Genomic DNA, 14,398 nt, shown 5'->3' with positions numbered 1-14,398 from the left:
CCCTGCTTTGTGTCGCTGCTGTGGTGGGTGGGCTGGTGAGAAGCTGGAGTGGTGGAGGGATCATGAGGCAAGGATGACTGGAAGGGGCCAAAGCTCACCTGGCCTGTGCAGCGGAGGTGGGAGGAGGCAGGTGGCACTCTAACCTCTTAGATGCTGAAAGAAAAGGGTGCTTAGTAGATTTCTTAAAAGATAGTGCCAGGAGCTGAAACTTGCTCTGGCTCGAATGAGATAGTGATGTTTAAGGGCTTATGTCCTCATGCCATCTGCAAGGAGGTGACACTCAAGGGGGGGACCTCATCGTTTTGACTAGGCTCTCTGGTCAAGTGTGGTGGAGGATTTGAAAATCACTGCTGGTAATAAGGAGTTCAAGGCTGGGCCCAGGACTGGCCAGGCTGATGGGGATACATCCAAAGTTCCAGATGCGGTAGGCAAGGACCCTTGTGGGTGCTTGCTTCATCGGGGTAGTGTTTGGGCACCGGGTTAGGGTGAAATGGCTCTGTCGCTATAACAGGTTGGGGCCCTACTTTCATGTTCTCAGGATGACAGCCTCACAAACAGGGCCACTTCTCTGAATGATGGGGGCCCCAGGAACAGCACTGTGTGTCCCCAGGTCAGGTGTGGGACCAGCAGAGTGAGTGACAGGATTAGCTGGGCACTGTGGTACCGAGGTGGGGCCAGGTAGGAACTGCTTAACGGGGGTTTGGTCCTGAGGGCTGTGGACCAGAGCATCTGTCAATCAGATTGTGTCTCAGACACTCAGCTCCTGCGCTAAGGCTGGCCCTGAGTTTGACTGTCGGACCCTGGAAAGGAGTTTAATATCCTTTGTAGTGATCGAGCACATTTGGCCCAGAGTGATAGCAGGCCATTCCTTTATAAAGGGAAGGGGACTCGTTTAATGATTGGCATCCATGCTCTCCTGTGGACCCTGGAGTAACTCCACTCAGCACAGAAGCTGCCTGGCAAGCTCCGAGCATGGACCATAGAGGCATGAGAGTATTAGCAGCTGTGGGCGCATCCCAGCTGCTGCCTGGACAGCACAGGACTCCATCCTTGGGCCAGATGAGCTAGGCCTAGCCCTGGCTCTCTTGTTCCTTTTCCTTCATAGCAAAAGATCCTTGCAGGGCAGCCTGTTACCAGTGCCAGTGTCACACAGGCCTGAGGGCCGCCAAGTCTGGGGAAACTGCGCTTCTCATCTCAAGTCTCTGTGGACCTTCTGACCTTGCTGGCAGTGTATGAGATCACCCACCAGAGAAATATTAGCACTCTATACGTGTCGGGGTCCGATGCCCCAACATAAAACTTACTTTTCCCTCAATGGACCCATGTGGAGTCGTGGGAAAAAAATGAGACAGTTTACACAGCAAATCGGAAGGGAGTCTCAGGCTTCATTCATTCCTGAAAGATCACCCGTGTTTATTATTCAAACACCATTTATTCCTCCAGGTAAACTAAGGTGGGAGCTCATTAATATTCTCTTTCTGGGAATGCAGGAATACAGTCACACCAGCTTGGCATCCACAGCTCATCCCAGGAGATCTACATAATAACAAAGAGAAGGAGCAGTTCATCCTGAGCCTTTTGTTAGGTAGCCACCGGTGGTCTGGCAGGATAGCTGCTCCTTGGAAACTAACCATGGCCCTAGAACTTGTCTGTTATACCATGTAGAAAAACATGGGCCTACATATAGGAACAGAAGGGACCCGGGATTCCCATTTCTCAGTCAGTCATTTGCCAATGTTCCCCGTGCGCTATCAGTTGCTGTGGCTGATGTCATCAGGTGTCCACAAGGCCATCCGGGTGTGTGGACACCTTCCCTATGGTCTAGACTGCAGAGCAGAGCGTGTGTCGGAGGGGCAGGCTGCCCTGAGGGGACCGCCTGCCGTCTCCTCCAGTGCCTTCACTCAGTTGTCCCATTGAGCTCTGTGACAGTATCGGTTTCCTGTAACATGACATCATGTGCAGAGGTGGCCTTGCCTGCTACACAGGGGTGCAGGAGGCAGAGCTCCGTGGCTAGACCAGTTTTCCGAAGTAACCTGGCATTGAACTGTCCTTTTATGACCGACAGTGTCTAACCCCTTACCTTCTTTCAACTTAGCCCAGTTCCCAGCAGGGTGATGCTACTGTCTCTTAGGCCCGAATCCCTTTGTCCCTGCATCCCCTGCTCCTTGTCCCTCAATGCCTTTGTCTCTGCTCTTCCTATTGCAGCTCCCAGAACCGCCTGGGCCACCCGCCTGACCACAAGACCTCCCCAGCCCCTCCCCGCGGGGCTTGTCCCTCCTGACACCTCATGTGACTTACCCTAGTTCTTTAATTTTTGCCTCCCAGTCCACCCTTGGGTTATGCTCATGGGTGCCTGAGCAATGCTGTTTTTGGAGCTTTGTTCCTACAAAGGGACAGTGCCAATATCACATGAGCCGTGGTGTAGCCTGTGTGCCGCAGCATCTATGGAATGCATGTGGGCTGCGTGGCTTTGTGGTGTCCCTGGTGCAGCATGGCCTCTGGGGTCTGGCCAGCAGAGCATGTGACACGTTAGGACACTGCCCCCTTCTTCCTTCTGAAGCCTCTGAATGTGTTGACGAAGCACGGCTTGTCGACACTTTTTGTTGTTGTTGTTTTGTTTTGAGACAGGGTTTCTGGTTGTCCTAGAATTTACTCTGTAGACCAGGTTGGCCTCAGAAATCCACCTGCCTTCGCTTCTGGAGTGCTGGGATTAAAGCCATGTGCCAACACTGCTTGGCTCATGGTCACTCTTTAAAGTGAGTTGTCCAGTGGGTAGCTGGTACCTTTTGTTTCGTGATGGAATACATGGCCATCGCCTGCCTCTCAGTCCTCTGAATATTGGAAGCTTATCTTACTCCACTCTTGTGCTTAGCCGTTGTGACTTCTATCACCTTTTTCTTATGGACAGTCACCGTTGTGAGGTAGAGGCATGGGGAGACCCTTGGGGTCTGCTCTCAGTGATCTGAGACTCCAAGCACAGGCAGTTTCAGCGAAGGGTTGGTCACTGCCTCGCTGCTGTTCTGTTCCTACGCCTGGGGGCCTGTTGTGAGCCTGGTTGACGTCACAGGAGGTAGACAGTCGGAAGTCAGGTGGTCCAGGGAATTGAGTGCAAGGTTACAAGCGGTGCAAGCTTTGGAGGGCGCTCTATGAGGGCCAAGCTAACTCCTCCAGAGATGCAGAAGGTGGGTTAGCTGTGGAAGAAAGATATATCTGCCACAAGGGCTGCCCTGAACAGCAGCACTCACCTGTATGGCGTGGTGAGGGGCTGTGTGTGTGTGTGTGTGTGTGTGTGCGCGCGCGCGCGCGCACGTGCATGCACACATATGTGGTGGGCAGGGGTCAGGAGGGAGGGCAGAATCAGAAGCAGGTAAAAACTGAATTTTGGAGACACACTGGTGGAAGAATCAGAACCCCAGGAAGCAGCTGCCTGAGTAGCTAGCTGAAGGTGGCTCCAGACCCGGCTTGGCACAGCAGGCTCCACACAGCACCGGGCTTGATTCTGCTCAGCTCAGTCCCTCCTTAGAGTGTATGCCTCTGAGGACTCTAGGACAGGACTGCCATCCTTTCACAGGTCAGGTTGCACCTCCCCAGGTCCTGATGACCCAGTTTCCACGGCAACAGCTTGAAGACTAACACAAAAGGATCAAGGCCCTACCCAACACGGTTTGCTAATTTAGCTGTTGCAGAGATGGAAGGGTTTTAGCTAGGCTGCAGGGTTCAGAGCCAACCGAGGGAGCCAGCCATAGCAAGCAACATTCTTCTGTACAAAAACACAGAGGGATTCATAAAGAAGCATCCTGGAGTCCAGCCTGTGTTCAAAGAGGGCGTCGCTGTCTATAATCTTCTCTATTTTCCTGACCACACTACTTCAGCCCATAGCTTCTGTCAGAGCCTGTTATTTCCCACGGCTGCGTGCCCAGCCTAGAATTTCCTTTTGATCCAAGCCAGATAATTGCAGCGTGCTTGAAACAAGTTTGGGTCAGTCGGCCTCTCTCTGGGCTTCTGGGCTTGAGAGATTGTTTGGTACCAGGCATGCTGGAGCATACCTGTAATCCCAGCACCCAGGAGACTGAGCTGGGAGGATTGAGAAGCCGTGGCTAACCTGGCATGCAGAGTGAGACCCTATGTATCTCAAAACAACAGGATGAAACACAAAGGTTGTCTGGAGCTGTCATCCTCTTGGCCAGTGGTCCTAATGCTGTGACCCCTTAATACAGTTCCTCATGTCGTGATGTCCCCCCAACCATAATATTATTTCATTGCTACTTCATAGCTATAATTTTGCTACTCTTATGAATTGTAATGTAAATATCTGACATGCAGGATATCTGATGTGCAACCCCCCAAAAGGTTGAGACCCACAGGTTGAGACCCCCTGCTCTGTCTGGGCCCATCCAAGTCATCCTGTCTTGTCTTCTGCTTCCAATCAGACTCCAGTCTCTCCACAGAACCCTTCTCCACAGGCTGGACCCTGACTCACAAATACTTGGTGGCCCTGTATTATATGTCTCCCATTCCACTTGGGTTTCTAAGCCAGTTTCTGCCCATCAGAACAGAGAACATGTCCAGAGCACATGTCACATACAGTACAATGGCTGACTCAAAGAGATCAGCACTTAAATGACTGAGGAGACCCCCCCAGCATTGTGGCTTAAATGCTGAGCAGACCCTGTGAAAAGTCACAGCTTGTACCTCTTTTTTGATGACATCAAGCTGCCTCTTGTTACTTAGCTCGGAGTGACAGGAGGTCGGCTGGTGCCGTGGTGTGCATGTGGTTTCCAGAGGACAACTTGAAGAAGTTAGTTTTTTCCTTCCACCCATGCGGGTCCCAGGGATCCAGCTCAGATCCTCAAGCTTGGAGGCAGGCACTCTGACCCGCCGAACCGTCTCCCCAGCCCTAGCCTTCCTTTCTGTTTGGGTGTCTAATGAGAAGAGAAATGCGCATCTGCAGCCTTTGGAGTTGCAGGTCTCTGTCTTTGTAGCTCTAATGATGGGTCCTTGGATCTAAGTGTGGTATCTTTGCAGATGCCTGCTCCGTGCCGGTGTCGGAGATCATCGCGGTTGAGGAAACACATGTTCACGAGAAGCAGTCCTCTAGTGGCCGATGGCAGAAAATGGAAAACCCGTTCGCGTTCACAGGTGAGGGAGCCTCGGCGCCTGCCAGGCCCCACTTTAGCTCCATGTAGACAACAGCGAATGGTGCTTGTCAGGTCAGTGATTGGCTTATCTTCATAGACTTTATTTTTCTTTTAAAGATGTACTTATTAATTACATATATAGTGTTCTGTCTGCATGTAAGCCTGTATACCAGATCTCATTACAGAGGGTTGTGAGCTACCATGTGGTTGCTGGGAATTGAACTCAGGACCTTTGGAAGAGCAGCTAGTGCTCTTAACCACTGAGCCATCTTTCCAGTCCCATAGACTTTCTGATAGCGACTGTTTACATCTACTTTCTGGGCTGGGGAGATGGCTCAGAATGTAAAGCGATTGCCATGTGTTGCTAAAATTCTCCCTCCTCCCGAGATCCCAAGGACAAACACAGGCAACTTAGCACCAAAGGTCACTCTGAGGGAACCAATAACTTTATTGAGATTCTTTACAGAACATAAGTGAGGGGTAACTTACAGGGGTGTGGGTACCTCTCCCCCAGTAGGCTGTGCCTTGGAAAACCTCACCCAGCCCAGGAGGACTTCCCTCTTGCCACGTAAAGGGAGCCCAGCTGTAATGTCCCTGCCTCTATATATTCTAGCCCCACCCCCTGGCCTCGGGCTGCACTGCCAGGTGGTAGAGTGCAGCTGGGTAATCAGATGAGAACCTCTAGCCCTAATCTGAGCCTCTGTAAAGCGGGTGTAAACTCTCAACTAGCCCAGCTGCGGAGGGAGGAGGGGGCGGATCTTTTGCAAGGGGGCCCAGCTGAACTCCCCAAGGTGGTTGCTTGGTGATCCCGGCACTCCTGCCGTGAGATGACAGTGGGAGACCAGGGACACCTAGAGCCCTGCAGCTTGCACAGCCCCGCCAGGTCTCACTGCCGTGGCTGTCGGCCCTGCTAACCTGAGTTGGTTTCTGTGCAGTCCACTGTGTGAAGCGAGCGCGCCATCACCGCTGGAAGGCGGCACAGGTGACCTTCTGGAGTGCCGACGAGCAGCTGTGTCACCTGTGGCTGCACACCCTTCGTGAACTGCTGGAGAGCCTGAGTACGTGCGCGAGCTTTCGGATTTGTTGCCAGGCAGCACAGCTGTGGTGGCACGCGGGACTCAGTGACCTGACCCAGGTGGACGTGATGGCTCCCTTTGGTTTGTTTTTATGTTTGTGAGGTAGAGGGCCACAGTGGAGGAGTGGAAGTGTGTAGACGCTGTAGCTGGAGTAGACGCGCAGCCCCTGCTTATGAGCAGGGGAACGGAAGACAAATCCCTCAGGCCCCAAAGCCTCAGTTTCTTTCTCTATAAGCAGAGTGGAGGCAAATACATTCCGGGTACAAATGAGGCGTGGGCAGGATGTGGGGGAACTACCTCTTGCCTTCTGGGAGTGTGACCTCTGAAATGAGCAGAGCCCACTGCCTGATTAGCTTGTGCTAAGGGACTATTTCTCTGTCACCTTGAACATGGCATCCTGTTCTTTTTGCACCTGTAACACTGGGTCATGTTATAACCTCATGTACAAAGGTTAAAACTATTCAGCCAGGCAGTGGTGGCGCACACCTTTAATTCCAGCACTCGGGAGGCAGAGGCAGGCGGATCTCTCTGAGTTCGAGGCCAGCCTGGTCTATAAGAGCTAATTCCAGGACAGGCTCCAAAGCTACAGAAAAACTGTCTTGGAAAACCAAACCAAAAAACAAACCAACAAACAAACAAACAAAAAAAAAAAACAAAAAAACCCCAAAACCCAAAACCTATTCTATAGGTTCAATATTGTACATAAGCATTTTTTAAAAAGTATATTATAGGTCCAGTGAGATGGCTCAGTGGATAAAGGCACTTACTCCCAACACACAGGACCAGAGTTCAATTCCCAGGACCTCTGTGGTGGAAGGAGAGGACTAAATCCTTCAAGCTGTGCTCTGACCTCCACACATTCCACGTGTGCACTCGAGTGTGCTACCTCTTGAGCACACGCGCAAGCTCACACTAAATAAAGGAATAAAAAACGAATAAAAAAATTAAAAGCAAATAATTAAAGACACATGCCTGTGATTCCAGCCCCTGGGAGGTAGGCAGGGGGATTTCAAGTTCCAGACCGGCCACTCGCCACCAAGCCTGACAACCTCACTTCCTTCTTCAGAGCCTATAAACCAGAAAGAGACGACCAGTTCCTTTAAGTTGTCTCCTCTTATTTCCACACGTACATAATATAATAAAAGGGGGTGAGGGAGAGGAGAGGAGAGGAGAGGAGAGGAGAGGAGAGGAGAGGAGAGGAGAGGAGAGGAGAGGAGAGGGGAGAATTGGGTTATAAGGTATTTGAAACTGCTCAACTCCCAGACCTGTTCATGAAGCACATCTCTCGATACCTGAGGGTGATTAGAACTGTTTATCTTTTTTCTGTTTTTTTTTTTTTAAAGATTTATTTTATTATGTATAGTTTTCTGCCTGCATGTCTGCTTACAGGCCAGAAGAGGGCACCAGATCTCATTACAGATGGCTGTGAGTCACCTTGTGGTTACTGGGAATTGAACTCAGGACCTCTAGGAAGTGCAGCTAGTGCTCTTAACCTCTGAGCCATCATCTCTGTAGCCTCAGAACTGTTTTGCTGAATTCTGTTTTTTTCCCTGGAACTGGAGTTCCCCACTTTTTGCCCTTTTTAAGATCACCTCAAGTATCTGTCCCGTGGCTACTACCTTCTGTGCTGCCTCAGTTTCTTCAACTTTCTCCACTGGCCTCCAGACTCTTCTCCCTCACCATACCCACACACCCCACCCCCACCCCACTCTACCCTTACTCCCTGCTTGGCCCACCTCCCACCAAGTCTGGTTTCCATGAGACTGAGTCATGGAGGCTGATCCTGCAGGCTCAGACTCCCCTGGAATGCTGAAGATTTATTACTTCTCTATAGCTCACAGGACCCCCCCCCACACACACACACAGCCAGCAAACAGCAGCAGTCTCTGCTCTCGGCTGCTCTACTTTTAGCTTCGAGCTCTGTTGTTTCTTGCACACATGTGCCTGTCTGTCTGTCTGTCAGTCTGTCTGTCTCTGTATCAGTATGTGTGGACACATGTCGTTATGGAGGCCAGAGGACAACCCCTCTGAGGCGTCATTCCTCAGGCATATTCCAGTTTGTATTTTGAGACAGTGTCTCTCGGGCCTTGACACTCATCGAATAGGTAGGCTAGGCTGGCTGGCCCTCAGGGGTCTGCTTGTCTCCTCTCCTCAGCACCCATGGGTTTGCATGGGTGTGTACCAACTATGACCGTGGATGCTGGCAATTGAACTGCTCCTGGTGCCCGCTTTGAAAGCTCTTTACTGAGTGCACCATCTCCCCAGGTGTTCAGTGTAGTTACAATTCTTTTCACACTTTATTTTGTGTGTGTGAACGTTTTGCCTGCTTGTAGGCATGTACACCATGTGCATGCCTGGTGCTCAAGGAGGTCAGAAGAAAGTGTCGGACCTCCCCCCTCACCCAGATTTGGAGTTGTGAGCCACCATGTCAGTGCTGGGGACTGCAGCCAGGTCCTCTGCACGAGCAGCGAGTGCTCTAAGCCATCTCGTCAACCCTAACCCCTTAAAGCATTTTCAATTTTTTATTTTTATTTTATGTATATGAGCACTTGGACTCCATTTATGTGTGCATAACATTTGTGCACAGTGCCCATGGTGGCCAGAAAAAAGTGTTGGATCCTCTGGAACTGAGCTACGTGGGTGCTGGGAGCTGAACCCCAGTCTTCTGCAAGCTCTTAATGGCCACCCATTAATCCCTGGTTTTATTGGGATAAGCCAGAGAAGTGGTTGTGTTCTGAGTGTGTTTTCACTCTCAGCATATGTAACAACACTCAGGGCTGGCAGGACAGTCAGTCAGTCCCCAGGCCCCACTTCTTTCCGGAGGTCACCGTGGCCATGACCTCTAAACAACTAGACTTGCTTTTGTTTGTTTGTTTGTTTTCCTGCTTCATAAGTTCAAATGGAACGGCATCAAACATCAGCTGTTTTGTACCTGGCTTTGAGAAGGACACCGCGAATGCAAACCACGTCCCTTTATCCTGGGTGGCTGTGGTTGTTCATTCTTGTGGCTGCTCACCACCCACGGCCCTGATGGTATAGTCGTTCCCTGCCAAGGCCCATCTTCATGACTTCCTCTGGGCCAGCCTGGATAACAGTGGAGAGACCATCCCTGCATGTGACACTGTGTGCCTGTGGCATCTCTCTAGAGTGTGCTGAGGACTGGACTGTGGGCACTACCAAGTCCCTCTTCACACACCCACCATTGAGTCCCTTCCACTGGCTCGGAAGCCTGTGTGGCAGGGATTAGTTGCTTTATATTATGGTATTAATCTACATTTCTCTGATGCTTGAGAAATATTTTCATATATTTTCTTACGCCAGTTGTGTGTTCTCTGGCGAGTGTCCTCACTCTGTAGTTCAAGGTGGTTTCAAATTTATTATCTTCCTGCCTCAGCCTCTTAAGTGTTAGGATTATAGGAATGAAGGACCACATCTGGCTGACAGATTGATCTCCCTCCCTCCTCCCTCCCTCCCTTCCTCCCTCTCTCCCTCCCTCTCTCCCTCCCTCCCTCCCTTCCTCCCTCTCTCCCTCCCTCTCTCCCTCCCTCCCTTCTTCCCTCCCTCCCTCCTTCCCTTCTTCCTTCCTCTCTCTCCCTTTTTTCTCCTCCCTTCCTTTCTTTTTATTGCCTGTGTATAGATAATCAATAGAAGTTCATGATTCTCCTTGTCATACCTACTTATTAGTTCTAAGGCTGTCATCGATAACCTCTCTCCTGTTCCTTTTCACACAAGCTGCCCAGTGTGACAGCGAACGCTGATGTCTCAGTCCTGACTTTGGGGATGGATATACCACAGGGAGCACAGGCTCCATCAGCTTCATCACACTGAGGAATTCTGTCTAAGAAACCTAGTTTTCTGAGTTGGCCTTGTTTGACGTTTGTTTGGTCACAGGGTTTAAGGACTGCTAGTAAAACATGCTAAGGGTCTGGTTATGAATGCTTGTCCCGCTGGAGCAGCCATCTTGCCTGTGACCTTCACCCCCATTCTGTGTCACTGCATCTGACTTCCTGATGCCTCATTTAGGGGTTCTCATCTAGGTTCCGGGAGCAGTAGACTTGTGGCTTCCTTTCTGTAACATCCCTGTCTGACTTCTCTCAGAGGGCACAGTGACTCCTTAGGAATCACTCAGAAATACTTCTCTTCCTGTCCCTTGGAAAGGGTCACACACGACGGAGACTGGGTTTCTTAAGTTGTTTGAGGGACTTCAGTGGAGAAACTGTTTAAGTCCGAGAATTCTTAGTAGGAAGGCATTTATCTATGTGTGTGTGCACGTGTGTGGAGGAGAGGCTGACTTCAGATCAGGGTTCTTCCTCTGTCGCTCTCTAATGATTTGACTGACTGGCCAGCCGGCCGGCCCCAGCCATCCTTCTGCCTTTCCAACTCTGGGACCCCACCTGGCTTTTTTGCTTTGTTTTGTCTTTTGTGTTTTGAGACAGGGTTTCTCTACATAGCCCTGGCTATTCTGTCCTGGAACTTACTGTAGATAGTAGACCAGGCTAGCCTGGAACTCACTGTAGATAGTAGACCAGGCTGTCCTGGTCTAAAGTTAATAGACCAAGCTGTCATGGAACTCACTATAGATAGTAGACCAGTCCTGGAACTCACTATAGATAGTAGCCAGGTTAGACTCAGAGATCTATCTGCTTGTGCCTCCCAAGTGCTTGGATTAAAGGCATGTACCACCATGCTTGGTACTTTACTTGGCTTTTCTGTGGGTGCAGAGAATCAGAGCTCAGGGCCTCATGTATACACAGTGAAAAGTTTATTGAACCATCTCTTTGGCCCTGTACCTGGCTTTTCTGAGACACTTAGAAATGATAAAATATGAAGCAGACATATTTTAAGTTTCTTCCTTTTGCATTTGTCTGTGTTTACCTGTTTATTTTGAGAGTAGATCTCATGTACCCCAGGCTAGCCCGGAATGTTTTTATGCAGTATAAAGAAATGCAGCACACCTTCACATGGTTAAAGAAATATTCTGCAGCATTAGCAAATGGAACACATCTTTCCATAGTAATAACAATATTCCATAACACCAAGGCAACTGGCCGGAACTGAGGGAAGGGCTGAAGCCAGGTCTAGGATGCTGTGGGAGCCTCCCTTCCCATCGTCCATCCAGTTGTTTCATCTGTCTGTGTGTCTGTCTTCCTTTCTTCCTGCTCCTCTCTATTCCCATCTCATTCTTGTTTTCAAAAGCCTCGTCCTTCCCATGGGCAGACGCAGGCATCTATGCTCATGCCCATGAGATTTGGCCAGGACAGCGACCTTGCTTATGCCCCACATGTGTGCACAGCCCCACCCTCATCTCAGTAGCTGGTCGCCTTTCTCCTTTGATGACCAAGAATTCTTTGTCAGAACCCATTTGCTTTTCACCAGCAGCGCACTAATTGAGTTTGAATTTCTTGCACCCATTGCGATTGGCCATTGACTGGTATGGATGTTGTTTTGCAGCTTCGAGACCAAAGCACTTGCTGGTATTTATCAACCCTTTTGGAGGGAAAGGGCAGGGCAAGCGCATCTATGAAAAAAAAGTGGCACCTCTGTTCACCTTGGCTTCCATCACCACCGAAATCATCAGTAAGTGTATTGGGCACCAGGACAAGTGTGCAGAGGCCAGCCTGAGAGGGACTCACATGTCACCACTGGAGGGGACTTAGCCCTAACTGATCGTTTCAAATTCAGTTGCAGTTTTTATACTCTTGGTTGGAAGAATGTAAAAGAAATAATGCACTTAATGTACTCAGCCGGTCAAGTGCTCACAGGAACAGCAAGGAGATTAAAGAACAGAGTTCGAGGGTAGGAAGTCCTTACAGGAAAAGATAGGAGCAATGGCTGTCCCAGAATGTCACAGCATGGGTCACTTTACACAACCTGACCTAACACCATGTCATCACACTCTGTCAGTGCGGTGCTGGCTTCAGAGCAGGAGGCATACATGGTCCACTGCTCCTGCTGGCCTTCAGGGGCTTGATATAACCCTGTTAGCAAGACACTTAGTGCAGCTGGCGCTAGCTGTGAGCCCAGCACTCAGGAGGCTGAAGCAGAAGGACTGGGTGTTGGAGGCCAGCCTGGTCTCCCAATAAGACTCTGCATCCAGAAAAAACTAATTAGCAATACAATTCAAAAGTCTAAAAAATGAAAAGGTTATCCCAATATCCTACGTTCCCCAAGTCTGAGCACAGTCAGATACACACCAAGACTGAGGCCCTCGGGTGTCCCAGCATGCTTCACGGTAGCAGGATGCTAGAAACAATGCAGATGCCCCCAACAGGAGATGCAAACATGGAATACTGGTAAATCCAGAGGAACAGTAGACAGCAGCTTAAAGGGGTCTTTTCAGAGGATTCTGAACCACGAAAAATTATGATAGCTAGGTGGCACCTACCTTTAATCTCAGCACTTGGGAGGCAGAGGCTGGTGGATCTCTGTGAATTCAAGGCAGCATGGTCTATAGAGCCAGAGATGTCACACAGAGAAACCCAGTCTTGAAAAACAAAAACAAAACAAAAAAAGATTGTGAGCAGTAAATTTCACTAACAATTTTGCTTTATCACACTAAGTACAAGGACTGTGAGCTAGCCTTATCTTCGTTTTTTAAAAGGTATATTTATTATGTATACAGTGCTCTGCCTACATGTCAGGAGAGGGCACCTTCTTATAGATTAAGAATGGTTGTGAGCCACCTTGTTGTTGCTGGGAATTGAACCCAGAACCTCTGGAAGAGCAGCCAGTGCTCTTAACCTCCAAGCCATCTCGCCAGCTGCCCCTGCCTTATCTTCTTACATTCTGGAGTATTCTAAGAAGTTTAAAGTAACTTGTATATTAAGGAATAAGTGTAACAGAGGCTGCACTTATTCTAATGGCTGTCAAATCATTTGCTGGGACTGGAGAGATGACTCAGTGGTTAGAGCACTGGCTGCTCTTGCAGAGGACCAGGGTTCAATTCCCAGCACCCACATAGCAGCTCAGAACCTACCTGTAACACTTTTCTGGAGGGATTCACTGACCTCTTCTGTCAGTACCACTTACACATGGTCCTCATACATAATTGTAGGAAGACACACATGCACATACGTTAAAAATAAATCCACGTTGACAAGTGCAAAGGGCGGCCGGCAGAACGGACCCTAAGATGGCTGGTTCCCACAGAGGCTGTCACACTCCTTACTCTTTTGTAAGAGGGGTGAGGCGAGTCTGAGGTGGGACTTCCTCTCATAAAATAGCGTCAGTTGGCAATTAGCTTAAACACGAGTTCTAAGATGTGAAGATGAACAGTCCCGTGTAATATTTTCCCCACAGTTACCGAGCATGCCAATCAAGCCAAGGAGACCTTGTATGAGATCAACACTGACGGCTATGATGGGTGAGTTACACCTGCTTTCCTATCCCTGACCTACCCTGTGGGAGCTCTTGGGTTGCCTTGATCTGTGAGCGTCGCAGGACACGTGCCCTCCACACACATGCACACACTTCTTCATGCCACTCTAGCCATCCTCCACACTGACAGCACACTGTAAACGCCTGCCCTGCCCACACCCTCTTCTCCCCTCAGCTTCCCTGGCCCCACTTATCGCAGTGGCTTCCACTCGCTCCCCTCTGCTCCCGTTTTCTGAGTTCCCAAGATGGGCCCCGAGCTGGGGGTTGACACCAGGAGCAGGAGCTGTTCCCCTCTCATCTGAGGCCCACTGCTGGGCACAGCAAGGCCACCAACTGGATCGAGAGAAGAGGACACTGCATGCCATCCCCTGTCTAGGAGGCATGTGGTGGAAATGCTCCTCCACTTGGGTTGTAGTCATGCCCAGCAAGCTTGCATCTCAATACTCTGCTTTTTAACTTTTGATCTCTACTTTTTTTGCAGCACTGGGCGCTAAACCAGGGTGTTTGTGTGTTGGGCAAGTGCTTTGCCACTAAGCTATCCCAGGTCAAGCTATAGTTTCGTTTTATTTTTTAATTATTTATTTTATATGTATGGTGGTTTGCTTACATATATGTAAGTGTGTGCACCATGTTTGCGCCTAGTTCATGGAGGGCAGAAGAGGGGATCAGATTCCCTGGAATTGGATTTGTAGACAGTTATGTGTTATGGTTTTGGTCCCTGTCCGTTTAAGAGACAAGCTACACCCATTCCCTCCCCATCCGCTGAGGCAGGCTGATCTTCAGCTTCCGGCCTGAGCTTGCTCTCTT

The 14,398-nt window shown here is 49.8% G+C and overlaps 1 protein-coding gene across 2 annotated transcripts in view; it reads left to right on the top strand.

Annotated features, from left to right (window-relative positions):
* Cerk (ceramide kinase) overlaps positions 1–14,398 on the top strand; it is a 44,264-nt gene that overhangs the window by 14,894 nt on the left and 14,972 nt on the right. Inside the window, exons 2-5 of one of the 2 annotated variants that reach the window (XM_038343617.1) lie at positions 5,026–5,139; positions 6,074–6,196; positions 11,666–11,791; positions 13,514–13,577. In XM_038343617.1, the coding sequence (XP_038199545.1) occupies positions 5,026–5,139; positions 6,074–6,196; positions 11,666–11,791; positions 13,514–13,577 (427 nt within the window). Of the gene's footprint in view, positions 1–5,025; positions 5,140–6,073; positions 6,296–11,665; positions 11,792–13,513; positions 13,578–14,398 lie in introns of both variants that reach the window. The other variant, XM_038343616.1, reaches the window with a different exon arrangement.

Source organism: Arvicola amphibius, chromosome 9 (assembly GCF_903992535.2).
Source record: "Arvicola amphibius chromosome 9, mArvAmp1.2, whole genome shotgun sequence".
NCBI lineage: Eukaryota > Metazoa > Chordata > Mammalia > Rodentia > Cricetidae > Arvicola > Arvicola amphibius.
Note: the sequence above shows the minus strand (reverse complement) of the source record. Positions and strands in the feature narration are given on the sequence as shown.